The sequence below is a fragment of the Aotus nancymaae genome, unplaced genomic scaffold, assembly GCF_030222135.1.
Source record: "Aotus nancymaae isolate 86718 unplaced genomic scaffold, 86718_ANA_hifiasm-v0.15.2.pri h1tg000014l, whole genome shotgun sequence".
NCBI lineage: Eukaryota > Metazoa > Chordata > Mammalia > Primates > Aotidae > Aotus > Aotus nancymaae.
The window spans coordinates 10,958,843-10,975,412 of record NW_026988425.1 but is presented as its reverse complement, the minus strand read 5'-3'; the positions used below and the strand labels follow the sequence as shown (position 1 = coordinate 10,975,412).

The 16,570-nt window shown below is 47.3% G+C and overlaps 1 protein-coding gene across 9 annotated transcripts in view; it reads left to right on the top strand.

The window, feature by feature from the left end:
* The window catches only part of CTNND2 (catenin delta 2), a 935,473-nt gene that overhangs the window by 908,082 nt on the left and 10,821 nt on the right, over nt 1-16,570 (top strand). For all 9 annotated transcript variants that reach the window (XM_021675376.2, XM_064375868.1, XM_064375870.1 and 6 more), the window contains 2 exons: nt 4,336-4,462; nt 8,743-8,874. In XM_021675376.2, the coding sequence (XP_021531051.2) occupies nt 4,336-4,462; nt 8,743-8,874 (259 nt within the window). The remainder of the gene's footprint in view (nt 1-4,335; nt 4,463-8,742; nt 8,875-16,570) is intronic.

Below are 16,570 nucleotides of genomic sequence, written 5' to 3'. Positions count from 1 at the left end.
CGCTCCACATCTGCCCCAGAGATGTGGAGACTGTGGCTGGACAGAGGCACACATGGATGTGGCCAGTCCGCTCCTTTTCGGTCCATCGCCACAGCCTCCAGCCCTGGCCACACCTGGGCCACTAGTCCTGGCCAGTCAGCTCGCTCCCCACCCAACTCAAGAACCGATTCACATCTCCTTCCCCTGCCTTCCTCCCTTCCCTTCCCCTGCCTTCCTCCCTTCCCTTCCCCTGCCTTCCTCCCTTCCCTTCCCCTTCCTTCCTCCCTTCCCTTCCCCTGCCTTCCTCCCTTCCCTTCCCTTCCTTCCTCCCTTCCCTTCCCTTCCTTCCTCCCTTCCCTTCCCCTTTCTTCCTCCCTTCCCTTCCCTTCCTTCCTCCCTTCCCTTCCCTTCCTTCCTCCCTTCCTTTCCCTTCCTTCCTCCCTTCCCTTCCCTTCCTTCCTCCCTTCCCTTCCTTCCTCCCTTCCCTTCCCCTGCCTTCCTCCCTTCCCTTCCCCTGCCTTCCTCCCTTCCCTTCCCTTCCTTCCTCCCTTGCCTTCCCTTCCTTCCTCCCTTCCCTTCCCTTCCTTCCTCCCTTCCTTTCCCTTCCTTCCTCCCTTCCCTTCCCTTCCTTCCTCCCTTCCCTTCCTTCCTCCCTTCCCTTCCCCTGCCTTCCTCCCTTCCCTTCCCCTGCCTTCCTCCCTTCCCTTCCCTTCCTTCCTCCCTTCCCTTCCCTTCCTTCCTCCCTTCCCTTCCCTTCCTTCCTCCCTTCCCTTCCCTTCCTTCCTCCCTTCCCTTCCCCTGCCTTCCTCCCTTCCCTTCCCCTGCCTTCCTCCCTTCCCTTCCCTGCCTTCCTCCCTTCCCTTCCCCTTCCTTCCTCCCTTCCCTTCCCCTTCCTTCCTCCCTTCCCTTCTCCTTCCTTCCTCCCTTCCCTTCCCCTGCCTTCCTCCCTTCCCTTCCCCTGCCTTCCTCCCTTCCCTTCTCCTTCCTTCCTCCCTTCCCTTCCCCTGCCTTCCTCCCTTCCCTTCCCCTCTCCTCTCTATTCTCTAAGCTCCAACCCTTCCTCACTCTCAGCAGATGACCTTACTTCTTCTCATTTTCCCTGAGAAAATGCAAAGAAAAAAAATCAAGAGTGAACAGCCTTCCTGTCACCCCATCAACCTGTCTCTTCCCATGTCCATGGCCACAATCTGACTGTCTCCTATTCTGTTTCCACTGCCAGTGGTCCCACTGCTCACTTTATTTTCTCCGCCTTTTCTGTCTTGAGAATTTTCTTCCTGCCATTTTTCCCTTTCTCTCCTATGTCCCCAGGTTTTTTCTTCTCTGCGTTGAGTTATTCCCATCAGCACACTAAATGCTGCAGTATCTTCCAGGTGATCTATGAAAACGTCTCTCCCCTCACTCTCTTCAAGCCCATTTCTCCACTTCCCTTTATGATAAAACTTTGCCAAAGGCTTGTCTGTACTCACTGTCACCCCTTCACCAACTCTCATTATCTTTGGGGCCTGCTGGAGTTAGACATTTGCCAATCTGACCGGGGAAAGCACTTCTGTCCCCGTCAGGAGGACTGCTTCCCCCCAGACCGCCGGGCAGTTCTTGGCCTTCTCCTCACCCTGGTCTCTCCACACCCTCCTGGTTCTCCCTGCAACTCACTCGGTTCCTCCCGGGCTTCCTCTGAAGCTTCCCCTACTCTTTGCGCCCTCTCAGTATTGGAATGTCCCCAGGCTCACTCGGCCTCTGCCTTCTGCTGTTCTTTATTAGCATTCACTTACGTGTCTGCATCCATTCTCTTTGCTTTAAATAATACCCATATGCTGACGTCCAGAGTTCTCCCTCCAGCCCTCAGATTCCAGTTTGCAGATCCTGCTTATGTCCCAGCGAGGCAGTTCTGGTCCCACTCCCTAAAGCTGCCTCCCTCCCTCCCCTTGTTTCCGTCTCAGTGGAGGGCACCTCAGGCCCCTGTGGTTCACACCAGAAGCATTGCGGTAAGGCTTGCTTCCTCTTTCCCACACCAGTAGCCATGCCACCAGCAGACCCTCCGGCGTGGATGCCAGATCTGCACGTTTCCCACCACCGGCACCCTCCAAGCCTGGGCCGTCTCTCCTCTGTCTAGGGGAGCGACTTCCCAAGCAGCTTTGCTGCTGCTACTCCTCCCCAGACTGTCCTGGACACTCAAAGGTTTCCTGTCTTCCTGTCCCCTTGCTCACTCCTCTTCAGTCCCAGGAGACTGTTCTCACACCAGTGAAGCCAGTTCCCACCCAGGTCCTTCACATCTGTTCTTCCCTCGGCTGGGAATCCCCATCTGTGTCTGCAGGGTCAGCTTCACTGTCATTTCCAGGTTCTGCTGCAATGTTAAGGCTCCTGACAGCACCTCCCTGACCCCACTCCACAAAATAGAGATGTCAGAGTCCTCACCCCTACTTCTCTATCCCCACATCACTCCTCCATTCCCACATCACTCCTCCATCCCCACCCCTGCTCCATCCCCACCCCCATTCCTCTATCCCTGCCCCCTTCCTTCATCCCCAACCCCCTTCTCATCCCCACAAACTCTCCCATCCCCACCCCTGCTCCTCTATCCCCGCCCTCCTTCCTCTATCCCTGCCCGGCTTCCTCTATCCCTGCCCCCTTTCCTCCATCCCCAACCCACTTCTCATCCCCACAACACTCTCCCATCCCTAGCCCTGCTCCTCCATCCCCTCCCCACTTCCTCTGTCCCTGCCCTCTTTCCTCCATCCCCACTACACTCTGCCACCCCCACCACACTCTCCCACCCCCTCAACACTCTCCCATTCCTGCCCCGGCTCCTCTATCCCCAGTCCTGCTTGGTTTTTCCTTCCAAGCACTTGTTAGAATACCACATGTTAGTATTCATATGTTTTTTGTAACTTGTGTATTGTTTGACTTTGGGTGGCCTACTTACTTTCAAAGACTCAAGTTCCGCCTGTAGAATGGAGATAATAGTATCCATTAATTTGATTTTATCTCCATCCGAGTAATATGTCCAATACCACTGAGTTATAGCGAAGGAAAGCAGGCACTGCCCCACCCCCACTTCCCACTGCACAGCGGCGCCTGTTTTCAATTCTTTTAGCTTTTTATTCTGATAATATTTAGACTTTTAAGGGGCTCAAAACTCTATCAAGGATCGTTGAAAACGTAAATAGACGAGAAGTTAATAAAGAACAAAATGCATGCTCATTTCTGTGTTCCCGTCTAATTCTTACTAGATACACCAAGACTAATCTTTGTGTATCTAATTCTCATGATTCCTGTTCTACCTGACTGGTAGGATAAGCCAGAATTAGAGGTGCATGATTTTAAAAGATACTGCCCAGCTTCCTTACTAGGTGCCAACTATGCGGCAAGATTCTCTGAACAATCCCAAGAGAACAAAGCATTGAGCACCTTAAAAGTGTAAATGTTATCAGGAAAAAGAAAAAAGCGAAGAGAACTGAGAGCAGTTGCCTCTGTACAATAGGAATTGGGGGTGGAGCAGGTGACTGCTTTTCTTTGCTATAATGTTACTACTATTTAACATGTTACTTTGATAAAAATAAAATCTATTTAAAAAAAAAAGACTGGAAGGAAATACCGTGACATGTTAACAGGAGTTCTCTCAGGTGGAGAGGGAGGAGTTCTATTTGTATTTTCTTCTTTGTGCTTTGTAAATTCACAAAATAATCATTGATACATTTATGTGGTTTTTATAAGGAAAATAGTATAGATGCTTTTTGTATACTAACTAGATACGGGAAGCCAAATGGAGGCTTGGGAGGATGCATTTTGAATATGCTTCATATTGAAAAATATCACTCCTGGAGCAAACCAGCTTGGAAACAGGCGGAGGTGGACACTTGGAGCCTAGAAAGAGGCTAGAAGGGACAGGGGGAGGTACAGGGGAAGGAGGACGCTGCCCTGGATTCTGGTTGCGAACAGATAGGTCCTGGGAGCAAAGGGGTAAACCCTTGTGGAAAATATTAAGGCAGTGGAAGAGGGAGCCAGGCAGAGCTGGAACCAGGTAGGCAAAAAATAGATGCTTCTGGGTCTCCTAACATTCTGAGCATCATATTTTCATTGAAGTCAAAGCTTCTGAGCAGAGCAGGTTTGTAAAGAGACCATTTCTTCAACATTATGAAGGAAAGCAGGCCCCACCCACCAGGCTATCTGGAAGGAAGGAGGCATGTCTTCATTGCCATTCTGTCCTGTTCACCTCGATGAGGGCGTGGAGCTCCAAACACCTCTTTGGACACACTATGGAAATATTTTGCAAATCCAGATACTTGGAACTTCAAACTGTCAGGAGGTGAAGAGTCACCCTGTCTTGCCCATCTAACAGGAGCATGCTGTGTTTTGCAGGATGGATGGTCACAATACCACTTTGTAGCCTCGTCTTCAACCATTGAGAGGGACCGGCAAAGGCCCTACTCCTCCTCCCGCACGCCCTCCATCTCCCCTGTGCGCGTGTCTCCCAACAACCGCTCAGGTAAGCGGCTGCCACGCCAGCCAGCCAGGCTTCATTTCTCTTCGAGCAAAGACCCTCCTTCCCAGTCCCTGAGCCAGCCCCCACTCAGAGGAGAGCCTTCCATTCAGACGTCTACTAGAAGTCTGAAATGAATCTGTTCTCTGTACTGCGGTGGCCACTCCGTGTTTTGTATGCACAGACTCGGAGCAAATCTCCTTTGCTAGCAGGTTCCTATGCATGAAATGCATGTAATGGACCTGAAATAACGAGGAACGAGTATAAAGAAAACTGTCCTGTGTCTGCAGAGCAGGGGTTTCCATGGGCAGTTTCTCCAACTTAAAATAGTTTGAGTAGGCCAGGCATGGCGGCTCACGTCTGTAATCCCAGGACTTTGGGAGGCCAAGGCAGGCGGATTGCCTGAGCTCGGGAGTTCAAAACTAGCCTGGGTAACATGGCAAAACTCTATCTCTACTAAAAGTACAAAAATTAGTTAGGTGTGGTGGCACGTGCCTGTAATCCCAGCTACTTGGGTGGCTAAGGCAGGATAATCACTTGAACCTAGGAGGTGGAGGTTGCAGTGAGCTCAGATCGTGCCACTGCACCCCAGCCTGGGTGACAGAGTGAGACTGTGTCTCAAAAACCAAATGCATAAATAAATAAACAAAATAAATAAAAATTGTATGAGTTGCATTTTCTCATGATTGAGATAAAAACTGGAGGAGATCAAATGCGCTTTCTTCCTTCAGTGTGATAGACATTTGACACACATCACTGATGGTTTCATAACTATGCCATATCCAATTAGCTTTTTATTATTAACTATAAACCAGCAGGTGCCATTCATAAACTCGTAGCTTAGCCAATTGTAACTTGTAAGTCATTCCATTTAATATTTTCCTGATTGTGTCACATTCCTATTGCTTAAATTTTGAACTTCTTTTATTTGTCTGTAAAAATACTTTATTTGATACCCTTTGAAAGTCATGTTAAAGAATGCCAAAGATCAGAGGAAAGGTGGCAAGCAAATGTGAACCATTTAGTAATAGAAATGGCATAAATTCAATTGCTGTTTTGCTCACAATTTAAGTTTTTAGAACTTTTATTTTGATTTCTGCATTTTGATTTTGTTCTGAGAATGAAAGATGGATAACAAGCTCTGTGTACCCACACAGACACAGCGACGTAGGCTTTTATTTATGAGAGCTTTCTTCCCACTCTTCTCTGCTCTCTCCCTGCCAAGGAAATCCTATTCTCTGAAATGGTGCCCGGGAGGACCTGGTAGAGAGCATTGCCCAGCAAAGAGGTCTTCCTGGCCCCCGAGAATCATAGTCGCAGCACTCCACACCAGACCTGACTGTCAACATGACGAGAAATGAATGGCGAATATCTGACTGAAATAAATGGGCCCGCTCTCAGCTCTGCAAAAGCTGATCTGTTTAGTGTATTGTCATTACTTATTACGTTTGGTCCAACCCTGGGGGATGGCCAGGAACCCCATGTACACATGGAAACACCCACCCATCTCAGAAGCACAAAGGTGGCCTCTTAGGCTTCTTATTTCCATGATTCCAGCAGGCCTAAAAAGATAAAGCACATGGAGTCTGGGAAGCATATGGATAGTGTCTTTTGGAAAGCTGTAATTATTAAGAATCACAGTGAGCCAATCAGTGCAATAGGAATGAAGCAACATAATAGATCGGCAAGGGCTGGGAGAGAGAAGCCGCCCTCTCAAGAGCAGGCAGGGCTGTGCTCACCCAGCCATGCAGCCAGTGCGCTGCCTCAGGATTTCCGAGGCGAGGCACATCCAGACACCTAATAAACACTTGTTTGCGTGATTTGATTTTTCCCAGAACTTAATCCTGATTTACCGGAGACTTGGAGCACCACTGCATGCAAGGTCTCAGGAGATAATTACACACTTGATGTAGTTTAATAACCACCACCATCTGGGCAATATTGGATTCTCATTTTAAAAGCTTTGGTCAACAGGCTTTAAAATATTGTCCCTTCTTGATTGTGTGGCAGTAACTCACAAAAGGCTAACCTTTATTAGGGAAGACCCAGAGGAAAAAGGGCAAAGGCAGGAAGAGAGACTCTCCTGGAAGAATAAGATGGTGAACAGAGGAGAAGGGGGCAGCGGGTGGAAGAGGTGAGCAAGACACCAGTGAGCAGGCAGGACCTGGATGCAGAGCCCCATTGAGTGACAGGGCTAAGGGTGCCACTCTGGAAGCAACAGAACCCCAGTCTTCATAAGGCACAGTAGCTGCCCCTCACATCTCCCCAGATTCACATTCGGGACAGATGACCCATGTCCCAGCCCTTGTCTGTCCTCTCCCTGAGCCTCCCTTCCCTAAGCAGAGCCTGGGCACTCTCTCCACCTGCACAGGTTCTCAGGATCAGGGAGATTCAGTTTTTGGTCAAGTCATTTCAGCTCCAGGCTTGTCCTACAAGTGATAGGGTACTTTAGGCTATCCAGGCTATGTGGTTTTCTTCCCTGTCTGCCATCGGGTTTGTACCCAGGGCTTCTGGCCATCTGGCATCGGGTGGGGTTCAAGACTCAGTATTTTTTAAAGGACTCCAGGTAATGAATTCTAATAGGCATCCAGGATCGAAAAGCCCTGAGGGCTTCAAGAGCTAAGCAGTGAGGCATGATTTTATTTTGACAGGTTTAAGAGGGTGGCAACAACCGCCTGTGTTTACCTTCCCAGCACTTGGCTGTGACGTCTGTTGGGCACTTCTGCCTCTCATTCTAGTTTATTTGAACATCCATTTTCTCACTGGATTGAGAGCTGCACACGTTCAGGAAGAGCCGTGTGATTTGCATGTCCGCCTCCCACAGTGGCTAGCACAGGAATTTGTACGTAGAAGATACTAAGGGTGACAAACTGAATCACATGACTCAGACAGTGACAGAGATACTTTAGGGGACCACAGACCCAGGGAGCTAAGGGACCCTACACAGGGTGTGAACGATAAGCTGGAAGGTAAACTGAGGTTTGGTGGGGGAGAGGCTTTGATACTAGCGAAGGAAAGAGGGATTCATCCTAAAAATCAGAGTCCTCTAGGGACTCCTAGCCTCAGTAGTCATCAAGTATGCTCGTTAAATATGGATGCTGAAGCCCGCCACTGAAAATTCAGACTCAAAAGGTCCAAGATGGGCTCTGGGCATCCCTAAATTCTCAGGTGAGTGTTGAGGGTAAACAAGGCTCTGAAGCACCGCCCTGGGCTGCGGGAGCTGGGGAGAGCTTCCTGACAGAGGGACACGGCTCCTGAGCTCCCTTGGAGCTGGACACAGCTGCAGATGGATGCCCACAGAGTGGGGCACATGGCCAACTGCCCCTCACCCAGATGCACGGCTGCTGCCCACCTCTCTCAGGGCCCCTCTGCACTGACAGGAAGGTTGAGTTGCTGCCAATCCATTCAATCTCTCATGAAACTTCAGCCTCCTTTTACTGCCTTCCTCACCTCTGAGTTCGGCTTTTCCTCTCTTCTAGTACCAGTTTGTTAGGGACTCCTGGAATTTCCCAGGAGGATCCTCCAGTTATAACCCAGCACTTTAGACATGGGTGCAAGAGGGGCAGCAGAGCTCAGCCTCCTGGTCGGACAGGCAGTGAGTGGCAGCAGTGTAAGGGGGGCCTCAGAGATTAATGGGGATTTGATGCAAAGAGCTGGAGCAAGGATGCCCTAGCAGGAACCAGAGCTGTCTCCACGCCCCTCCCCAGCCCATCCCAGTCATGGACAAACAAGGTCTTGGTTGGCTTGGTGATTTCTGCCCCACAAATCATCCTGTGTAGAGAGCTGTTTCCTCTGACTTTTTAAAAGGCAGTTTCTAGGTGACTCAGTGTTTAAGTAAAACTGCATTTATTTTAATCAAGGATTAGTCAATATCAGTAATAGATCTTCTGAAACACATCTAATTAAGGAAGGAGTGTGGGAAGGAAAGGGAAGGAAAAGAGAAGAGAAAGGAAGAAACCAAGAGGGGTCTCATTCCTAAACTGCCCCCCACACCTTGGGCAGGTCATGTCCCCTCCGTGATCTCTCTAAGGAAGTTGGCCCCAGGATGTGGTCCCCAGCTGCCAGCCTCCAAATCACATGCTCCCTAACTATAAAGTACCAGTTGTCACAGGTGAGGGAATGGGGCAGGGACAAGAGCCAAAATTAGAAAACAAAGAAACAAAATCGGGTCCTCGCGTCGGTGTTGAGAGATGCGAGGCCGTGCATACTGAGGACCTGACCGTGTGGAAGGTCCACACGCTACGGAATGAGACGCAGAAAATCACCCTTTCGATTTCTTTATGTAGCAAGTGCCCCAGCTTCACCTCGGGAAATGATCAGCCTCAAGGAAAGGAAAACAGACTACGAGTGCGCCGGCAGCAATGCCACCTACCACGGAGCGAAAGGCGAGCACACTTCCAGGAAAGATGCCATGACAGGTGAGCGCCCGCCCTACCGTGCAGCCCCTCCTGGGACGCGACAGGGTGGAGGGATGGGGCGTCAGGCTTCATGGGGCTGGCTGCGCCTTGATGCTCAGCAGGACTTAGCAACTGCCTGGTCACTTGAGAGCTTAACGATGGTGATTCTGAAGAATTGGAACAGAGATTAGAGGCATAACTAAGAGAAGATGTTTTCTTCACATGTTTTACGTCAGTCCTTTCCTCTCTCTCATTTGCCCAGTTCATAATATTCTTTCAAAGTAGAGAGAAGAGTCCCACATATTTCTTCCTCGTTGACATAACCCATTGGGGAGGGGACTTTAAGATGGTGGGGGCAGTGCAGTCAGGCCCTGTGGATTAGGAATGGAGGGAACGGAACAGAAGAAGGAAGGGAAGGGAAGCTACAGAGGGGAAGTGAGAGAGGGGAGGGGAGGGGAGGGGAGGGGAAAGGGCAGGAGGAGGATTTAAGGGAAACCCCATGAAACTACTGTTGAGATATTTTCTCCTCCTGCCGTGATACCAACCTCTTACCATGACATACCCCCAAGAAGCTTCCTTAGAGCTGATGACCGCAGTTTCTCCGGGCGGCTCTCATCTTCCACGCTCGTTGTCCCTCGCCATCTCACTCACACCCCCGTCTTCCTTTCTCATCAGCCAAGACTCTGTGGAGGCCAGAATTGGTACAATGGGTGCCTGTCTCTGCCCCCTCCGCCGTGCTGTGCCCAGCCCATCTGATAACAGGGCTTACCCTTAAGTCACTGTATACTCTGTATATGCCTCTGTTGAGGCATCCACAACCCCCTCCAAGGTCTCCGTACCTCACCCTCTCCCCGATGGCCCCTCCTCCAAGAAGCAGGACATGGGGCTATGGCTGTAGAGGGAGTTATACCTGAAAAGTAGAGCTGCCAGAGCCCTGAGGACCTGTAAACAGGGACCTCACAGCCTCTTTACCACATGATCATGGAGATGGGTCCCTGCTGAAAATAGGCTATGAGGAAGAGGCCTGTAATAGAACAAGGTCAGGTTAGATCATTCATAAAGCTGGGGTGCAAAGGGCGCAGTCCAGACGCTGAGACCCTCTTAGGAGAGGAATGTGAAGAGCAGGAGGCAGAGTTCTCCGGTAGTATTTAGGTGAAGGCTGCAGGGAAGCTCAGCAGACAAATTACATGATTTATGAAAATGCCTTCCCAACCAGGACAGCTAAGATAAATTTTTCTAATAGCAAATGCATTTACCCCAGTGGCAGTGTTTTCAACTCTGCTCAGCGGCATAAAGGAAAGTATAATAAACAGATGTTTCTTATCCCTGCCCCCAGGACCATGTTCTGCCTCCACGTGCAGACCCTACAAGGGAGCACCTCCCCGCTGCTCCTGAAATGTGTCCTGAATGGGGAACTTAACTCAAGGTGTGGGCTATAGGTTATTATTCACATTCACTGCTTTCCCCCATACGTGTTGCCGCAGTCATAGATGAACTGGAATAAAGAAAGGTATGAACCGGAACTCTGAGTCCTTGGAGTGTGGATGTTCGGCAGAGGATCTAGTTTGTACTGATTATGCTGAACAAGTCGTGACACCACATTCAACGGACCCGTTCAGCGTGCAGTTACCATCGCCCTGGGTAGCCACATCACCAGCTGCCTGGGACGATAAACTGAGATTAAAGAATAGTCGTGAGATTGACTGCATTATTATTATTTAGTGTTTCTCTTTAACTCCCTTGCCCAAGAGAATCATTCAAAAGGCCTTCCGGTGTGGGTGTGCGTGTTTATGTCAAAATACTTCCAATGGGACATAATTGTGCCCTATATGTAAAATAAAAACTAAAATCTACAGTGTTTCTGATAACTTCATCTTCTTAGAAAATGGCAGGGATCTCGACAATTTCAGTATATGTAATTCTTCAAACTTATTTAGAGGCTTCAACAGCTTTCCTCTAACTTACTTAAAAATGCAATTCAGAAGTACACGATCAATCATGTCGCAAGCCAGAAAGAACATTGAGATCTTTATTGAATAATGTGTGTATGTAGGGAAGTTCCTCTCAAGCCAGTCAGTGCTGTATAAACACTGGCTGTTATTATCACAACAAAGATGGTGGTGGTGGGGAGGGTGGTGGAGGTGACGGGGTAGCGGAAGTGAGGATGGTGGCCGTTTGCCACCTTCAATAGTAGTATGAATAAGTCCCAGCCAAGCCGGGTGGAAGCCAGTCTTTCACATAGGAATGGGGACATTGAGTTTCCAACCTCCACCCTGCAGGATGTTAGCAAATGCCCATTTGCTAACTCATTCCAGGGTTTACGTGCAAAATCAGATTTCTTGTGGCCTCCACATCAAAAGCAATGCTTTTTCTCATTTGAGAACAAATCCACAGGACACTTAAAGTTCAGTGCATTGAAGGATAACCTGAAAAACTTCCATCTTCCTTGTTTCATTCCCTACCAAGAAAACGTTCCCTCTGCTATGAAAACAAGGGAAGCTTCACCCTCAAAATGCAGCCTGTGCGGGCTGGCAGTGGAAACAGCTCCTTGGTGAAGCTATCATCTCCTCTGCCGACTCTTAGAAGTTCAGATCCATCTAGGTGTTTATTCTGGGCTCCCCCTGGCCTCCTTTTCTGGATTCATTTCCCAGCTTGGATGAAGCCTTTTGAAATTACTCTCTCCTAAGTGTTGCTCTGCCACTGAGGAGCCCTGACAAATCCAGTCGGCTGGTCATTCAGGCATGCCGGCTTCAGCAGTGAGTTCTTGCAGTCCTGGATGCCTGGGAACCTCACGTGTTCGGTTCACCTTAAGAAAGGGTTGCATAATCCCAGCAGCTCTGCTGCCTGACTTTTAAATTCACCTGGAGGTTTTTCCCTCCCATCTGAGCTTCCCACATACCCTTTCATCCAGTGGTCTTGTTGGTTTTTGTCAGTGTCTCTCTTATGCTTTTTATTTATCTATTTATTTTTGAGACTGAGTCTCACTGTGTCGTCCAGGCTGGAGTGCAGTGGTGAGATCTCAACTCACTGTAACCTCCACCTCCCAAGTTCAAGCAATTCTCCTGCCTCAGCCTCCCAAGGAGCTGTGATTACAGGTGCCTGCCACCACGCCTGGATAATTTTTAAATTTTTAGTAGAGACAAGGTTTCAATATGTTGGCCAGGCTGGTCTTGAACTCCTGTTCAAGTAATCTACCCTCGGCCTCTCAAAGTGCTGGGATTACAGGCGTGAGCCACTGCGTCTGGCCTCTTATGCTTTTGAAAGGCGTTCTAATTTTCAGTGTGTTGATTCAGTTGGAAATTGGGTATCCAGGGGCTGTTAGAAAAATAGAAAGGCATCCTTCTGTGAGTCCACTGTTAGCTCGGTCATATGAGGGCAGAGCCTCCATGGATTCCTCTGCCTCCTGTGTCCGCAAAGGTCGTTCAGTCTCGGCCACAGTCTCCTTTAAATGAGTAAGGGAAAAGAACTTCCAGCAGAAACATCCTAGGCTCAGAAGCCGCAAACTCTGCCTCATGCTTTTCAGATTCCTCTGATAAGAGGGTCTTGGTGTCCGTTTATGATTTCACAACAGAGAGGGAGACGAAGCCTACAATAGTGCAAATGTTCCTAAATATATATATGCATTTTATTCTGAGCAACAGAAAAAACAAGATTTCACCTTATCCCTGAAGTGACATTTTCTGCCAGCAATTTATAGCTCTGAAGGCTGATTTATCTAAGGTTTACTCATTCATTCATTCAGCAAATAGGGCGCCTCCTCTATGGGTGTCCACTGAGGCCAGGCGCTGTGCCGGGCTCTGAGGATACACACAGAGGCAGCAGCAGAACAGACTGTTTCTGCCTCATGGGGTTTCTGCTCTGGAAGAGGAAGGCAGACGGTACGTAAGGTAAACAGTATAACAGGTTCCCAACCAGATGATACCGCACCGTGTTGAGTGGGAAGAAGAAAATGAGCAGAGTAATGAGATGCGGGGTGCGGGTGGAAGGGGTTACTTCACCTGACGGGGGCCGAGAGGAGACATTTAAAGTCTGAGGGAAGCGAGTTCCAGGGAGAAAGATCAGCAAGGTCAACCTCACTGAAGCTAAACAAGTTCAGCCTGCTCTGAAGAAGGAAGGTCAGCATAGCTGGGACTCCTTTAACAAGAGGTGAGAAGGGAAAACGTGGTAGGAAGTTAGGCAGGAACCAAACTCCGCAGGGCCCCGTGGCCGTAGTGGAGAGCCATCTCAGGGCAAAGGGCATTGGAGTGTTACAAGCAGGGAAAGAGGTAGAACCCGACCTGTGTAACAAAGTCATTCGGCTGTTGGTAACAGGATGGAGGGAGGAATCAGGCTGGACAGAGCGGAAGATGGGCCATCACAGAAGAGTCAGCAGCAGTGGTCCAGAGAGGGATTGTGGTTTACACCATAATACAGAGACAGGAGTGACATACATTCAACCAGAGGGGATAGCTGAATGGTCTTTAGAATGGAAAATGGGCTCTCAGCCCTCACTTCCTAAGCTGAATTCTCCAGGAGGGATTTTATTGCACAGCTGTATGAACTCTAAGTAAAAATCGTGGGTGGAGTGAACTTAGACCTTGAGAGGTTATACTGACCGTTCTCTATTGTGACCTATAGGTGGCGTATGATCCCACTTCATTATCCCTTAAATACTGAAAGCAAACAATAAGCCCTTCCTAGTTTTAGAGCATTTTATACCCCACTGACACTAGACAGAGAGCATTTTCCAAAGCTTTTTTTAAAAAAAATTGATGAATACATAATAGTTGTACTTATTTATGGGGTACATGTGATCTTTTGATACAAGTATATAGTGCATAATAATCAAATAAGGGTTATTGAGATACGGTCACCTTAAACATGTTTATTTATGTTAGGAACACCCCAATTCCATTATTCTAGTTGTTCTGAAATATAAAATAAATGATTGTGAATTATAGTTGCCTATGGTGCTATGAAACACTAGATCCTTTCTCCTCTTCTTTTTTTTTTTAAGAAAAAAAAAGAATTAAACTGGCATAGATACTAACTGGGCAAAATCTGAGGTCTAATGGTTGACGAGTCTGGGCCACACCCCAGAGGTTCATGGATGGGGTTCCAGCATGTTTTACCTCCAAAAGTTCTCCACAGGATTCACATGTACAGCAAGGTTTGAGAATCATTCTAGAGACATAGCTCAAAGAAAGACTAAATGATTTTTACTAGGTGCTGGCAGTTAACTCTGTTTTTGCCAGTGGAATGAGATTCTCTGATTAATTTTCTGGTTAAATGATGTTCAATTCCTCTGTGGAGCTGAATCACTCAGGGTGGGAGTGGGGGACTTTGCCATCAGGTTTAGGAACATGGGTCCAGAGCTTTCAGAACTGTTCTGCCTGCCAGGCATGATAGCTCATGCCTCTTTTTTTTTTTTTTTTTTTTTTCTTAAAGAGAAAGAGAGAGAGAGAATGGGGAGGAGGAAAAAGGAAGAGAAAGAGAGAGAGAGAATGGGGAGGAGGAAAAAGGAAGAGAAAGAGAGAGAGAGAATGGGGAGGAGGAAAAAGGAAAAGAAAGAGGGAGAGAGAATGGGAGTATTGCTTTCTTGCCCAGGCTAGAATGCAATTTAGTAATGGGTATTGAAAACCTCTTGTATACTGATAATTATACTTAATGATGTAGTCAGGAAGGAATAAGGGAAGAAGATAACAAACAGCCAACCAATATTTCATTTAAACCTATGAAATGCTATGCGATTACTGAGGAGTGATTTACTTCCAATTATATAGTCACTTTTGGAATAGGTGTGAGGTGGTAATGTATGTTTTGTGTATTTGAAGTGGAGAGTTCTATAAATGTTTATTAAGTTTACTTGTTCCGGGTCTGAGTTCAAGTCCTGAATATCCTTGTTAATTTTCTATCTCGTTGATCTATAGAATCGTTAGCTATTCTTGTTACATTGATCCTTTTACCATTATGTAATGTCCTTCTTTGCCTCTTTTGATCTTTGTTGCTTTAAAGTCTACTTTATCAGAGGCGAGAATTGCATCTCCTGCTTTTTGTTTATTTGTTTATTTTTACTCACTGGTTGGTAAATCTTCCTCCTTCTCTTTGAGTCTTTGTGTATTGTTGCATGTAAGATGGGTCTGGATGCAGCATACCGATGGGTTTTGGCTTTTTATCCAATTGAAATATATATAAGTTTAATACTGGCGTTTGATGCTAGCTGGCTGTTTTGCCCATTAGTTGATGTAAATTTTTCATTGTATTAATGTTCTTTGCTTTTTGATATATTTTTGGAAAGGCTGATATTGGTTGTTCCTTTATATGTATAGTGCTTCTTTCAGAAGCTCTTGTAAAGCAGGCCTGGTGGTGGTGAACTCTCTAAGTACTTGTTTGTTCGCAAAAGATTTAATTTTTCCTTCGCTCATAAAGCTTAGTTTGGCTGGATAGGAAATTCTGGGTTGAAAGTTCTTTTCTTTAAGGATGTTAAATATTGGTCCCCACTCTTTTCTGGCTTGTAGGGTTTCTGCTGAGAGATCTGCTGTGAGTCTGATAGATTTCCCTTTGTGGGTAACCTGACCTTTCTCTCTGGCTGCCCTTAGTATTTTCTCCTTCATTTCAACCCTAATAAATCTAGCAATTATGTGCCTTGGGGTTGGTCTTCTTGAAGAATATCTTTGTGGTGTTCTCTGTATTACCTGGAGTTGAATATTACCTTGCCTTGCTAGGTTGGGAAAGTTTTCCTGAATGATATCCTGAAGAGTGTTTTCCAACTTGGATTCATTCTCTTCATCACATTCAGGTACACCTATCAAACATAGATTAGGTCTTTTCACATAGTCCCATATTTCCTGGAGACTTTGCTCATTCCTTTTTATCCTTTTTTCTCCAATCTTGTCTTCTCGTTTCATTTCACTGAGCTGGTCCTTGACTTCTGATATCCTTTCTTCTGCTTGATCAATTTGACTGTTTAAGCTTGTGCATGCTTCGCAAAGTTCTCGTGTTGTGCTTTTCAGCTCCATCAATTCACTTATATTCCTCTCTAAATTGTCCATTCTCGTTAGCATTTCGTCAAACCTTTTTTTAAGGTTCTTAGTTTCTTTGCATTGGGTTAGAACAAGTTCTTTTAATTCACAGAAGTTTCTCATCACCCACATTTTGAAACCTGCTTCTGTTATTGGAACACACTCGTTCTCCATTAAGCCTTGTTCCGTTACTGATGAGGAATTGCGATCCCCTGTAGAGGGAGAGGCATTCTGATTTTGAGTATTCTCTGCCTTTTTAGGCTGCTTTCTTCCCTTGATTATATATTTATCCATCTGTCATCTTTGTAATTACCGACTTTCTAACTAGGTCTCTGAGTGGATGTCCAACTTTTTGATTCCCAGCGCCGAAATCTGAGGAATCCACTGCACCGGCCAAGACAGTGGTGTTAAGGTTGATGGTGCCTTTCTGCCCAGGAATCTCTGGACTCTGCACCAAGAACTGCCGCTTTAAGGCGCCAGCAAAACCGCCGCGCTGGCCACAAGAGTTGCTCTGGCGACCCGTGGAGCTCCTCCGCTGGGAATCTCCTGGTCCGTGAGCTACAAATATTCGTCTGAAAGTGTGGCGTCCTCTCGTTCTCTGCGCTTTCACTGGGAGCTACGTGCCCGAGCTGCTAGTGATCAGCCATCTTGGATCTCTCTCCGAGATCCTTTCTCTTCTAAATGTGTTTTTCTACCCATTAACCAGCCCCTCTCAC